The sequence below is a fragment of the Catharus ustulatus genome, chromosome W (assembly GCF_009819885.2).
Source record: "Catharus ustulatus isolate bCatUst1 chromosome W, bCatUst1.pri.v2, whole genome shotgun sequence".
Taxonomy (NCBI): domain Eukaryota; kingdom Metazoa; phylum Chordata; class Aves; order Passeriformes; family Turdidae; genus Catharus; species Catharus ustulatus.
In genome coordinates, this window is record NC_046261.2 from 11,351,040 (window position 1) to 11,365,857 (window position 14,818).

Below are 14,818 nucleotides of genomic sequence, written 5' to 3' on the forward strand. Positions count from 1 at the left end.
AAAGTAGTAACTCCTTTTACTTAAAGTCATGGTAGCATTCTTGTGAGCACCTCTCTCTACAATCCCTACTGTTATTGATACCACTTTGGTAGAAAAGTGCGGGAACCTGTAAAAATCAGTGTTGTTTTTCTCCACACGAGGAATTCCATTTTCAGTTTGAAAATATGTTTCATTAAGCAGAGAATTTTCATCTTTGAAATATACAAAAGATCTGGAAACACAAATGCAATGAAAATGAATGTATAATAAATGCTTGAGTAATGATTGGCTTTTTATTAAAAAACCCTAAATAAACAAAAAAATCATACTGGTCCTTTTGAGAAAGTAATTGTCTCTGTCCATGAATGAGCATGGGCCCGTCAGAAAACCATTAAAAAATAATCAGGAAATCTGCCTTATTTGGACAACATGATATAATTGTAAGACTTCTTCCTTTCATAATCCAATTGCTTTCACTTCTAAGAAGCATCACAGAAACAGGAAATTCTGAGTGATATACAGGAAATGCTGAGTGATATTAGGTATATGCATGTGCTTTTGTGCACACCATTGCTTTAGTGAACCCAGAAACTTTGTCATTTATTTAAATTGATGTGTATGTCTGTATTGGTTTGGCACAGCTTGGTTTTTGGTAGTGGGGGGACACAAAGATGGCTCCTGTGAGAAGCTGTTGCAAGCTTCTACCATGTCTGGCAGAGTCAATGGCTGATGGCTCTGAGGATGGACATGCTGCTGGCCAAAACTGGGCAAATTAGATAGAGGCTGGTAACACCTCTGTGATGACATATTTAAGAAGGAAATAAAAAAAAAGTCACAAGGTTTTGCTTCTAGTCAGAGAAGAGGTGGAGGTGAGAACATGTGAGGGAAAACAACATGGAGACACCAAGGACAGTGGAGAAGGAGGGGGAGAAGATGCTCCAGGCACTGGAGCAGAGATTGGCTCTGCAGGTGGTAGTGAAGACCATGGTGAAGCAGGCTGTCCCCCTGCAGCCCAGGGGTATCCACAGGGAATGCAGAGGTCCACCCACAGCCCGTGGGAGAGGTGCCCATGCCAGACCAGGTGAATGCCTTGTGGAGGTTGTGATCCAGTGGGAGACCCAGTGGAGAGAGGGGGCCTGTGCTTCCAGGATAGAGCAGCCTGTCCTTGGAGTACTGCACCCTGTGGAAAGAGAGACCAACATCACAACAGTTTTAGGAGGACTGTTTGCCTGTGGGAGGGGCTCACAGGGCAACAGGTGCAATAGGGCTGCTGCTCCTGAGAGTGGACCCACGCTGCAGAAATTCATGGAGAAATGTCTCCCCTGGGAGGGATGCCATGGTCTCACAGGGGAAGGACTCCTCTCCCAGAGCAGTGGAGGAAAATCTCAGTGATGAACTTACCAAAATCCCCATGCCCTGTCTCCCCAGGCCATCAGTGGGAAAGAGGGAGAGGCTGGGGGGGAAATGGTGTTTTAAGGGTTTATTTTACTTCTCATTATCCTCCTCTGATTCTGTTAGTAATAATTTCACTTTGCAACTAAGATTGAGCCTGTTTTTCCCTTGAAGTGTTTTCTCCCGGTCCTTACCTCACTCATAAAGTGTTTTTTGTTTTTTTTTCCTTTTCCCTCCTCTGCCCAGCTGTAGCACCTCTCATGGGTATCTGGCATTGGACCACTGTCAAATCATGACAATATTTTAGATGCACTTGTTTGCCAACATACTAATAACTTCTTTAATATTTCAAAGGATTTAGTATTAATCCTAATTTAGTTTATCTCTCATATTAACTTTTCTTAGGCATTGAATGCTTCTTTGGTGTCAAAGTATCAAGATGTAGCCTGTGTTTGCCTGCCTTTCAACACTGGGTTGTCCTTGTCAGTGAAAATATTTTGATTTTTTTAATCTGTCCTTTTTTTACTCTCTCCTTGCTCTTTCCAGGAGATACTTACTTCCTTCTTAATTGCAGTTGTTTCAGTCTCAGTCTTTTGCTGCCCTCAAACTGACATCTAGGAGTTTTCAGTATGTCCTAGGCTCAAAACTTTACATTGTTGTTGAAAAAATAATCTGAAAAGCTACAGTATTTTGTCTTAAGTACATGTTTGATTGGCAGTTACTTAGATTGCTGTGATTTATGAAAAATACATAGATTTGTTGAGAAAAATTCTGAATCACAGGCCTTTTCAGAAGCTTATGGTGATGAATCTTCAGGACATTTTCAGCAAAATGTTTCTCTTTGTCCTGGTTTTGGTTCAACCAGGCAGAAACGCCAATTTAGTGTAGTGGTTTTGGTTCACCAATTTGAGATTTCCCGGCTAATGCACCAGTTTATGTGTTAGGTTTGGAGTTGGTTAAATTGCCAGTGCACCTGTTGCTCTATGGAGCTGTGGAAGTGGCAGAAGGAACACAGCAATAAGACTTTCTCCACAAAGAAGAAGCAGCAGAAGAAGCACTTTATTACAAACCAGTCTTACCTTTATAGAAACGATCTGAGACAGGTGTTACTGTATGTGGTTCCGGGCGGTGAAAAAGCACAGTAACATGGTGACTTTCTTACAGGAGTGTCCTGGGGTGACGTTATGGTGGCTTGTATCCCCAATCGTGTGTCCTGTTTAAGCGAAAGTTTGTTTAGTCTACTTATCAGTTGGCTCCCCTCCCCCATGTCTGTGCTTGGGAGACTTGCTCTGCTGGCTCGGGCTGCTGCTGCTGCTGCTACTGCTGCTGCTGCTGCTAGCCGCTTTCGCTTGCTTTGCTTGCTTTTGCTAGCTTTAGTTTGTTTTTGCTTACTAGTTAGGCAGTCCAATCTCTTTCTGTGGACTGTTCTTTATTCTTTTCCCCTTTTCCTTTCTGTATACTTTCTGAACCTGTTTGGACCGGACTTGGATCACCGAGGAACACCGGGACCCTGCAAACTGAGAACTGCAGCAGTCATCCCAGCGCCGGGACTGACACTACCCACAGGAGAGATTTTCCTGAGTTTGTCACCCTCCTACACCGGTGAAAAAGTTTTTTTTGTCATCCGGGGTTGTTAATTTTCTTCTCTTGTGTTGGGAGTGTTTTGTTTAATTAATAAACAGTTTTTTTCCACTTTTATTCCTCTGAAGAAATTCTTCCTGAACCCGGTGGTGGGGGAGTAGTCTTGGGGGGTTGGTTTGTTGTTTTTTTTTTTTTTTTTTAAATTTGCCCTAAACTAGGACAAGGAGCAAAAAAGAGCATTTATTAGAGGAAATCATAGGTTTAAATAGTATACATCGTGCAAAACAATTTACAGACAGTTCATTGGGCAGAGGTGTGGACACCCCTTTAGAAACATACTCCGTGACTAAAGTCATGTATGCTGCAGGTGTGTAATCTTTGTTTTGGGTTCTTGTCCTTGAGAAGCCTGGGAGCAAAGCTCGAGCAGCCTGAGAAAAATCCTGGCTACTTTCTTGGTTCCCAGCTGACATCCAGGGAAAGAACAATAGCTCATTGGTCCAGAGAAAAGCAACACCCCTTGTCAGGCCTCTCATGCATCCAGCAGGTGTTTATCTTTTGTTATAATTCTTTTTCTTTTTATGTTTACCTTTGAGAAAGCTGCAAGGCTGGGAAAAAAACCCGAGGTGGGACTGAGAAAGCTCTCAGCCTGGGAAAATCCTGTTTGGATTTTTCTCTGAGCCTTTAACAGCACCCACATACACCCACTATAATTATGTACTCATTTCCTGCTGGGAGATAGGATTAGGAGGAAGGCAAGACAGGCTCAGACTTTGAAGGGTATAAAGAAAAAAACTTTATTACTAGAAACTACAAGAAAAAATAATAAGAATCAGAATAAAACTTTCAGAACACTTCTCCTTCTCCTAAACTACTTCTTTTACACTGACAACATACAGAAAAAAATCTGTCAGTTTACCATCTCTAAAAATAGTCTTTCTCCATTTTTACTTAGGGAGAGACTTCTCCACAAGAAACAGTTCTCTTGTGGCTTCAATTTCCACAAATAGCAGCCACCTAGGAAATCTGCAATCGTGAAATCCCTCCCATTTCTTCTGCCTTCCCACAGTTGAATTTATGGGCCATGTCAACTTATGGAGCACACTTTAAGGATTATAGCAGTTCAAACAAAGGCTCTCTTCATTTTTGAAAACAGAGGTCTTTCTTCTCCTTCCCTGGGGGGCAACAGGGATCTTCATCTCTCTGTTCAAGCTTCTCATGGGATCACATCTACTTCAACATCTGCTTACTTTAGAATGAATGCCTCTGCTCATGTCTACAGTTGGAACATTTCATCCAACCCATAAGCATTTCATAAGTTATAAGGAAACAAGAGTAGCTGATTTATCAATCATAATCTTCTCCATAGCTTAAAAAAAGAATTTCAGTCCAACGACTCTCCTCATTCCCTCATCTAGGACCTGACTCCTCCGTCTTATCTGACTTCGGTGTCTCTATGCTGTTTTCTGTGCATGTCTTCATGTCTGTCCTTTTCTTTCACTTGAGAGAGAATAAAGTGTCTGCAAGTCTCATCTGGCAATGAAAGAGTTACTATCTTGCCCAGGCCTGCAGATGGTAATGTGATCTCTTCTGGGTGGCAGCTGGAGTTGTTTATGATGGAGCGTTCTTGGCAGCCACGCTGGGGCTGGGGCTGGGGCAGGATAGCAGCAGCCCAGGCAGAAATGTTGATGGTTACTCTGGCTGCATTCCATTCCAGGGGGGACCTGGCTCGTCTCCCCTGGGCTGCAGGGGTGGCAGCAGGCAGGCCCGGTCTGGAGCCGCTCCTGGGGCCCCGTGGATCCCCTGGCTTGGCTTGGTCTGGCGGCAGGGCGGGGTTTTAATGTCGACTAGATGTTCAGCCGAGCCGCGGGCACCCTGGCCGCGCCAGGGAGGGGGAAAGAAACCTGGCCCGGACTGCGCTGCAGCAGAGGCAGGGCCCCCACTTCACCTTGCACGGGTGTGGGCCAGTCCTCCCACCCGGCCAGCCTTGTTGCCTCTTACTCAGGCAGAAGAAAGAAAGAGAAACTTCCGGGGCTTTTTGTCTTTACATGTTTTACAACTTTTTCATTGGTGTAATAGTGTGTCAATATTAAAAACCAGATACTGATTGGTTTTTGTCGGACATAAAGGAAGCTGCCAAGGTCCCCACAGGGAATTATTGCAGGAAATTAATACAAACCATCACATTATTTAATAGGATATGAATTTTATCTTAATTATAAAATTGTGATTTTCATGTGAATTAAAATTGATTATAAATGCTACTAAAATTGATAAAGCATAACTTTTTGTGTTATTATGAAATGAACAAGCATATTTGATGGAGGGAAAATAAACAATCTATTCAATTGCTGGAGTTGGTAGATATATTCATCTTCAAATCAGAAAAATTGAATTAGAAATCTTGGATCTGCTGTGTAGCTTCTGAGAAATCACATCTGTCTTCTCTTATTTCTCTTTATTCTCTTGTGTCTCTGCTCATATTACTAAGTCTCATTTATGTGCACTGGCACTACAGTCAGGTTTACCAGAGTGCTCCTTAGTACACCTAGCATTGCAGGACATGAAATCGAATAAGGTACTACTGGATATTAGAATAGTACTAGCAAAAAAACTATATTATTGGTTTTGTTCAGGAACAGGTTGCTTCTAGAAGTTGCCTTAAAAGTTGATTCTGGAACTTTTTTCTGTACTTGGTTTATCAAAGTCCCTAAGTAAACAGCTGTGTTGTATGTAATTTCTTTTGCAGCAGTGTCTCTAGGCCCCAATTAAATATTTCAAGTTCCAGGGAACAAAAGACAGCATGCAACCACAAAAAATGTAGTCTAGTCTGTGTCTGAAATCAACAGGTTAATGAAGCAAACAATCAGAGCAGAGATAAGAAGGCATGTCTTCTAATAAGCTTATGCCTGGAAAGGCTGACCTGGAACAGAGTCTAGACAGAGCAAAAGGAATAAAATAGGTATTTAGTGAAAGGATACACCTTGTGCAGTGCAAAAGCCTGGCCGGGGCTACACCCAAGTCAAATTCAACATGGATCCCAGTCACGAGTCTTTACACTTTTATAAGTTTTGATTAATCTACATATTGGGGTCAATTGTCCAATCACAACTCTAGGTTATGAAGTCTCAACCCCCTGGCTTGCCCCCTTCCCTTTGATGCTGTTTATGCTTTTTGGGTTAGAGGTGTCCTTGATTCTCTAGCCAGGATGGGATTGTTTTGTCTAGCTACCCTGTGAAGAGAACTTACTAACACCTAATATGAAGTTTCAGAGTTATACACCAAGCAGCAGAGAATCTGGAAAATATAAAAGCTAAAACCCAAGGCATCAGCTGGTTATTCTCAGATCATTGTCTGCTTAGCTCTGCCACTCTAAACAAGCAGATGATTTCCAAAGCCTATATCAAGTGTTTGAATTTTGGACTATTCCTCTTTTGCTCATGAGCCTTTGTCCCCCGAAACTGATTACTAGGGTAGAGTGAAACAGTGGTAACTTTTTTCTGGATGAGTATTGGGACTGTGAGAATTAGTGGATCAAGACTATCCTGTATAAAAATAGTCACTCTAATCAACTTCATATGCAAACAGTATAGAAGAAAATTAATTAAACATTTGTTTAGCATCATTAGACCTTTTCTCAATGTCAGACCACAAATTCACCTCAAGATTGTTCTGTCAGGGGTCAGGCAGAAGTCAGTGATACCTAAAAGATGATTCCTATGTTGAAGGATATTCTTTTCACAACATCAGGATTTCCAAGCAGAGTTCCTCTTGCTGCTGTAGCAGGAGAAACAGAATGCCCCATGATATTTGGAGAAATCCGAGGCTAATTTCTGAAACAGAATATAAATCTGTGCTTTGGATAGTATCCCGCTGTATGGAAATAAATATTCCTTGTCAGGACTGCTATCTGTTTTATACCTCTGAATTAATTGGCATGATTTATTCCAAATAACTAGAGTATGCTAAGTGCCAAAAGGACTAGCACAGGTACTAGTGAGATCCTCCTGTAGTCTCCCTCCACAATTTTTCCATCTTTTCCTTAAATTTTTAATTCTCCAGAGAACCCTTCTTTTCATATAATGAGATATCATCTTTGTAATTTAGAGGAGAGAAAATATAACCAAGGGTTCATGAGTTGAGTGAAATAAGGACCAGGAGAGATCACTCATCAAACACCATCACGGGCAAAACTTAGAGATATTACTTGAATTTATTACTAACAAAATAAGAGCAGGATAATGAAAAGTAGAAAAAGACCCTTGAAAACACCTTCCTCCTACCCCTCCCCCCTTCCCAGCTCTACCTCCTATGCCTGCAGCACAGGGAGACAGGGAATGGGTGTTATGGTCAGTTCATCACCTGTGGTTTCTCCCACTGCTCAGGGAGAGGAGTCCTTCCCCTGCTGCACCATGGGGGCCCATCCCATAGGAGACAGTTCTCTGTGAACTTCTCCAATGTGAGTCCATCCCACTGCTCTAGCATGAGTCTTTCTCATGGGCTTCAGTTCTTCACAAACTGCTCCAACGTGGGCTCCTCTTCCATGAGGTGCAGTCCTTCAAGGACAGGCTGCTCCAGCATGGGTCCCCCACTGCATCACAAGTCCTACCAGGAAACCTGCTCCAGTGTGGACTCCTCTCTCTATGGGTCTGCAGGTCCCTGTCCAGGAGCCTGCTCCAGTGCAGGCTTCCCATTGGTTCACAGCCTTCTTTCAGGCATCCACCTGCTCCAGGATGGGTCTCTTCCACAGGCTGCAGGTGGATCTCTTCATCCCTATGGTCTTCCATGGGCTGCAGCAGCACAGCTGCTTCATCATGGTCTTCACCACAGGCTGCAGGGGAAGCTCAGCTCTAGCACCTAGAGCATCTCCTCCCCCTCCTCCACTGACCTTGGTGTCTGCAGAGATGTTCATCTCACATACTCTCAGTCCCCTCTTCCTTGAGTGCAATTATCTCCACACAATTACGTTTTAACCTTCTTAAATATGTTATCACAGAGGCATTACCACCATTTCTGATTGGCTTGGCTCTGGCCAGCTCTGGGTCTGTCCTGGAGCCATCATCAGGCACTGGCTTTAAAAACCTGGCCATGAAAACCCAATACACTAATTATTTTTTTTAACAGTTTCTACTACTGTGATACAGAAGATTCTATTTACTGCCTTCTATGTCTTCAGGTGTTCTAAATCTTAGCATCATGTTCGCTCACCCACCAATCATCTGGTCCTAAAGCTGATTTAAATAATGGGTTATTTGTTAAATTTTGTGGTCTATCTACAACTCTTAAATAAGTATCATCCAGTTCTGGTCATCTGTTGCTAATTTTATTATCTGTTTTGAGACCTTTTTTGATACTTAGAGTTTCTGGATGGTATATTTTGTCTCCTTCTATATTTAGGAAATATATGCTTTTAAATAACCTGACAGATAAAGTATAGGATACCAGTGGCTAGAAATGATACTTCCTCAAAAACTAATAGCCTACTGTTCTGGTTTGGAGGACAGGTACTCGTCAAAAAAAGGCAGGAGCTCCTCCTGAGATGGAGAATGTAAACCCCCTCCCTCCTGATTGCAGTAATTTCACGACCATAAGGCGCACCAGACTATAAGGCGCACTTTTTCTTTGCAGCGAGGATCCGCCCCCAGCTCCCCCAGAACGGTTGCTGGCCGAGGCCCCGCCTCAACCCAGCAGCCATGGGCCCCTGGGCCCGCCTGTACCCGGCGGGGCTGGGGCATGCCTGCTGCTGCTCAGCACCGCCTCCCCAGGGCTGGGCTATGCCTGCCGCTGCTCGGTGCTGTCTCCCCGGGGCCGGGGCATGCCCGCCGCTGCTCCGTGCCGCCTCCCCGGGGCTGGGCTATGCCTGCCGCCGCTCCGTGCTGCCTCCTCGTGGCCGGGCTATGCCTGCCACTGCTCGGCGCCGCCTCCCCGGGGCCGGGGCATGCCTGCTGGGGCGCTGCGGGCCCCCAGGCCTGTGTGTACCCGGCAGCCACGGGGCCCCGGGCCCGCCTGTACCCGGCAAGAGGGGCGCCATGGGCCCCCGGGCCTCCCTGCACCTGGCAGCTGCGGCCCCACGGCCCCTCCTCCACCCAGCAGCTGCGGCCCCACAGCCCCGCCTCCACTCAGCAGCTGCGACCCTGCGGCTCGTGGCTCACACTTCCAGGTTGGCAAATTTCCGAACTTTTACCCATATATAAGGCACGCCGGACTATAAGGCGCACTTCCGAGTTCGGTCAAAAATTTTAGTCAAAAGGGTGCGCCTTATAGTCATGAAATTACTGTATTATAAATTTGGAATCAGGGGCTCTCAGTCTGAGATATGGGGGGAAGGAATAACAGCTCTTTACTAATATATTTAACCAGATAAACAGAAACAACAACAGCTATGAAAATTGACAACAAACAGAACAGTAACTCAGTTCCAGTCCTTTTCGGCCCCAGACACTCCCTCCCTGTGCTCAGTACCAGTGATGGTGGGGGCAGGGCTGGTCCCACGCAGCTGTGGAGGGCTGGGATGATGTCGGCAGCATCCCAGGTGGCAGAAGGGATGGAGGAGGGACTCCTCGCTCACAGTATGGTTCTCAGCGCTTGGCTGCATGCTCGGAGGTAGCAGTCTGGAGCAGAGAGACGGTAATACAGTGTCTCACAGCAGAGGACCCCTGGCTCCCGGAGTTGAGATGGCGCGAGGTGGAAGTGAACAGCTCCCCCCCGGATGTCTTCTTCTGACCCCACCGGCAAGTGAGAGAAAACCCAACCCTGCCCAACTCGTTGTCCCTAGAAATCACGAGCTAGGGTGCAGGCTGACAAGCTCTCTTAGCATAATAATGGGGAAAATTCCACAGCGAGAAAAAAGTAGGGGAACAAACCCCAACCCCCAACACCTACCAGGAGAAGTAGTTTAAAGACAATAAGGTTTTTAATATTTTGAATAGCAGGTGAAGTTCTGATTGAAAATAGTTGAGGAGATTGAGTAGCCTTCATCCCTTTTGAATATATGCAGTGCAAAACAATTTCTTTGTATGCTACTGCTCGAGAGATTTAGAAGGTGTTGGTGACATTTCCAATGTTTTTGCAGAATAATTTCAGTCTTGAGCTTATCATAATAGCATCATGTTATGTATAAAAGAACTAGAAGCCAAAATGAATATTTAGTTACTATAGCAGTTAGTGTAGTGTCAAGCTGAGATCTATGAAGCCAAATTTTTCTCTAGCCAGAGAATCTAGGCCCTGTTCCTAATAAATTGATTTAATTTATGAGTTTAAGAGTGCATGTATTTCTAAATTGCTGCTTTAGCTATTGTGCTGGTTTTGCATGGAAGTCACCTTGGAGGAGGGCACAAACACACACACACACACACAAGGGTTTTTCTCTATGACAACTTCCTCTGTGAGTTGGTGAAACCAGTTAGAGGCTGATTTAATAATTGACAGCCTGGGAAACCAATTAGAGAAACAACTTCGGCTCCATTTATCACATTGGTAAAAGTAAGAAGCTCTCTTTTCTCTTCCAGCTGTGGAGCAGGTAAAGCCAGCCCGGCTTGGCTCTGGCCCGGCCCACCCTGCCCCGCCCCCCCCCATGCGGCTTGACCGGGCAGGGGTGGACTCAGGACCCACCGGGCCCCTACCCCTCCCGTTTCCAACCAGGGGCCCTGATGGCCAGGAGAAAGAGAAGTCTTTGCTAAGATCCTAGCTTTCCCCTCCAGCGTGGTCGCAGCTCCACGGGGGCCCTGCTGCCATCTCAGAGCAGCCGTGGGGAGGTGAAGCCCCGCAGCCACCTACTCGGCTTTGGGGAATGCAACTGGGCTCCGTTTTAACAGACTCTCCCCACACATCTGCTTGCTGGACTTTGCAGTTTCATCCAGCCTCGTGCACCTTCTGTGTGAGATTTTAACCCTTCCAATGTTTGGATGAGACTTCCAGACTCCTATCCTCCTTCGAGTAAGAAGTAATAGAGCAGAAAGAAATACACTAAAGTCAGTGAAGTAGGAACCAAGTTTCCAGATGGGAAGAGATTGAAAGTTGGATTAAAAAAAAGTCTTTTTGTAAGCTATGGGGTGGACTGTACTTCATTGGAGATTCCTATAAATCATGGAGAAAAACATGGGGGGGTTGAAGTGTTTGAGAAAAAGATCCTTTGCCCCGAGGGAGAGGGGGATCTCTGTTCTGGAGAATGGAAAGATGAACAGAGACATTTGATGGAAAAAAGAGTTGAAGAGAACTTTTGCTATTGAACAACTTGCCCTTAAAGTAATACCCCATGAGTTTGACATGGTCCACAAACACAGCTCTGGAAAACTGTGAAGATGGGAAGAGTTTCACGATTTGCAGATTTTTCCGGGGCGGATGTGGATCGTGGAAATGAAGACACAAAAGAACTTTATTTTTCTCTTGGAAAAAATCCCTATAGCTAAAACAAGAAGAAACTCCTCTCCTTGAAATGAACCGAAATGATTATTCAAATGCAGGACTGACTAAAGTGTCTGGATGTGATCATTAAGAGATGTGGGAGGAGGTGGTCTGAAAGTCTTATTCTGAATTTCTTTTTCTCTGTGTTGTTAATAAAGTTCTTCTTTTTATCCTTTTAAGTTTTATGCCTACCTTGTTTTTACTCCTAATCCTATCCCACAACGGAAATCGAGTATATTAGAATTGGCAAACCTAAACTAAACCAGGACAACTATTTTCTGTAAGATGTACAGTAATTTCACGACCATAAGGCGCACTGGACTATAAGGCGCACCTTTTTTTTTTTTCCGTGAAGATCCGTGCTGCGCGCAACAAAGTAGCGAATTAGTAACGGAATCCCCCATCGTGGAGCTAACTGGCATGTGCTCAAATTGGAAACATTTTAACAGATTGATGTAGCCTTTAAACGCAGCCCCAAGCACCCTCCCCATGGGCGGGGCCCGGCACTCCCGCCCGCCCCCGGCTGACGAGGCAGGGCTCGCAACTACCACTGTTCAGGGCGACCACGGCTCACACCTCGGGGTTGCTGCAGTTCAGGGCGACTTGGGACCGTCCGCGGCTCGGGGTGGCGCAGCACTACCCGCCCCCTCTCTCCCTGTGCGGCTGCCGCTGGCCAGAGGCTGCCTGCTCCCTCTCTTCCTGTACGGCTGCCGCTGGCCGGGGGCTGGGTGGTACCTCTCAGCCCGCGCGGCTGCTGGGGACTGGGACCGGGGGCTGGGTGGTACCTCTCAGCCCGCACGGCCGGCAGGGGCTGGGAGCGGGGGCTGGGCAGTCCCGCTCAACCCGCACGACCGTCGCTGTCTGGGGGCTGGCCGCTCCTACTCCCCGCTCATGACTGGGTTCATGACTCGCCCTTTTTTTTTTGCAGCGAGGAGCTGAACTGCGTCTAACAAAGTAATGAATTACTGGCAGTTTGCAAACATTTTTCACAGACTGGCGTAGCCTTTAAATGCAACCTCAGGTGCCCTCCCTGTGCCGCAGCCGGGGCCGGGGGCAGCTCCCTCCCTCCCTGCGCAGCTCCTGTGGGCCGTGGTCGCCCGCTCCCACCCCCCTTCGCGACTCCGCGCTCCCGCGGCACCGCCCCCCCATTGCAGCTCACACTTCTGGGTTTGCAAATTTTGCAAATTTGTACATCAGATAAGGTGCACAGGACTATAAGACGCACTTCCAGGTTCAGGGGAAAATTTTAGTCAAAAGGGTGCGCCTTATAGTCATGAAATTACTGTACATGTAGCAGAGAAATCAAACTTCATATGGCAGTTCAGTGTGAAGTTATTGAATTTAGTGTTTGGTATATTTGAGTGTTTAATTCAATGAATTTGTTAACTTGATTCATGTCAATGAACGATCAAGAAATGAACTTGACTCAGTATTCCTACTGCTGCTTTCTAAATTAGCTACTAAAATTATAAATGCTGTTAAAATTTGGGAAGAAATTGCTATTGTTTCAGTCATGAAAGAATGAAACCCATTATGGGCTCTAGGCTAATAGTGACCATAGTGGATTTCAGAACCAGATAATTTGTTGTCAAGAAAACAGTAAAATCTGAATCTGAAAGTAGCTGCGCAAGCCATCTTATCATGATTATATGCCATATATGAGGTGTTTTTTAAACACTATCAGCAACAAATTAAACTTTGTTGCATCATAAATTTCCTGTCATATAAACAGAGTATATTATGTCTGAAAGGTATGTCACTCTGTAGCTATCTTAAATAAGTATCTAATAAGGAGAAAAAATTTTAAAATTCTACTGACAGAATTTGACTTTGCAAAACATTAAATACAACATTCTGTTCTGCATGTAGTATAACTACTTCACACCTACTCTTTTTCCCTTTTTTTTAAACTTCTACCTTCAGTTTGCAGAAAAATTTCAGGAATTCAAAGATGCTGCACGACTAGCAAAGGAAAAATCCCAAGAAAAGATGGAGTTAACAAGTATACCCTCTCAAGTGAGTCTTATTGTCTGATTCAAGACTAGTATTTCATAGTTTGTGCTACTTGCCGTATCTTTCACATGTATTAGAAACGAAGAGAGTACTTCACAGTTTCCTTGAATCCCTTCATCAGTCAGCTAGAAGTGTAAGCAAGTCTAATAATTAATTTAATATACAGTAAATTCACGAATACAAGCCGCACTGAGTATAAGCCGCATCTCTGGGTGTTGGCAAATATTTTGTTTTTTGTCCATAAATAAGCCGCACCTGAATATAAGCCGCTCTGTCGTTCGCTGCGAGGACCCGCGTGCAAAAGAGTTACCAAATACTAACAGAACCGTGGCATGGTGGGGGGTTTACTGGCTCAACTAAGGCTGTGCAGGCTCGGCCCGCTAGGGGTTGCTGACGGGGTCAGGTGGTCCAACTCGGTGGGGCCGCTCGGGGCTGGCCACCGCCTCTGGATTCCCTCGCCCCGGCCCCGACCGGGCACGGAGAGCGCGCCCCGCTCACGCCGCGGCGCCAGTCGGGCACGGAGCACCCCCTGCTCCCGCCACGGCAGCGGAGGGCGGGAGCAGAGCCCCCCCCTCCTCCCCGAGCCGCGGCAATGGCGGCGCAGGCCCCCCCCCTCCCCGGGCCGCGGCAATGGCGGTGCGGGCCCCCCCCTCCTCCCCGAGCCGCGGCAATGGTGGCGCGGGGCCCCCGCCGGCTCCCCGAGCCGCGGCAATGGCGGCGCGGAGTCCCCCCATCTCTCACCTGGGCTGCGGCAGAGGAGGGAAGAAGAGAGCTCTCCTGCCTCTCTCCCCACCCCCCGTGCTGCCTGCAGGGAGCCAGGGCAACAGAGTAACAATTTGTAACAATCGCGAAATGCCAACTTTTACTGACAGGTGCTTGGCTCGGCGCCCTGGTTGGCACGTCTGGGGTTGTAAATGTCAGAAAATTATTCACATATTAGCCGCCCCCGAGTATTAGCCGCACTTCCGGGTTTCCACCAAAATTTTTGTCAAATTGCTGAGGCTTGTATTAGTGAAATTACTGTACTTTGTAGAAGTGTCAAAGGGGCTTACTTTAATATGAAATTGTCCTTTTGTTTATTCCTATCCCTTCGAGTTTTCCTCAGAAAATATTAGTAAAGATGGTGCACAGTAATGTAAGTCTACAGTAAAGACCTTTTATGTTTTTTCTTATTCTATCTATGAAATGTCAGGTGATGCACTCATTACAGCAAAAATTGAAGTTAAAACAGCAAACTATATTTACTTATTTCCTCCTGTTGTAATATTCATTTGTAAAATGTGTTGAAGGAAGATGGCAGATTCACATGTGGAATCTGGGATTTTATTGTTAGCCATGTTGTAACAGAAGAGATTATAAAAGACATCTCAAAATATGAACTGAGTTAATAAAGACCTAACAGGAAAATAAAATAGTCAAATTTACATTAGTTATAACTAAAATTATTTTACTT

At 45.6% G+C, this 14,818-nt stretch overlaps 1 protein-coding gene across 1 annotated transcript in view; it reads left to right on the forward strand.

The window, feature by feature from the left end:
- The window catches only part of LOC117005054 (homer protein homolog 1-like), a 58,849-nt gene extending 45,347 nt beyond the window's left edge, over positions 1-13,502 (forward strand). Inside the window, exons 5-6 of the mRNA XM_033076283.1 lie at positions 13,276-13,368; positions 13,443-13,502. Of these exons, the coding sequence (XP_032932174.1) occupies positions 13,276-13,368; positions 13,443-13,502 (153 nt within the window). The remainder of the gene's footprint in view (positions 1-13,275; positions 13,369-13,442) is intronic.
- Positions 13,503-14,818: the final 1,316 nt, after the last annotated feature.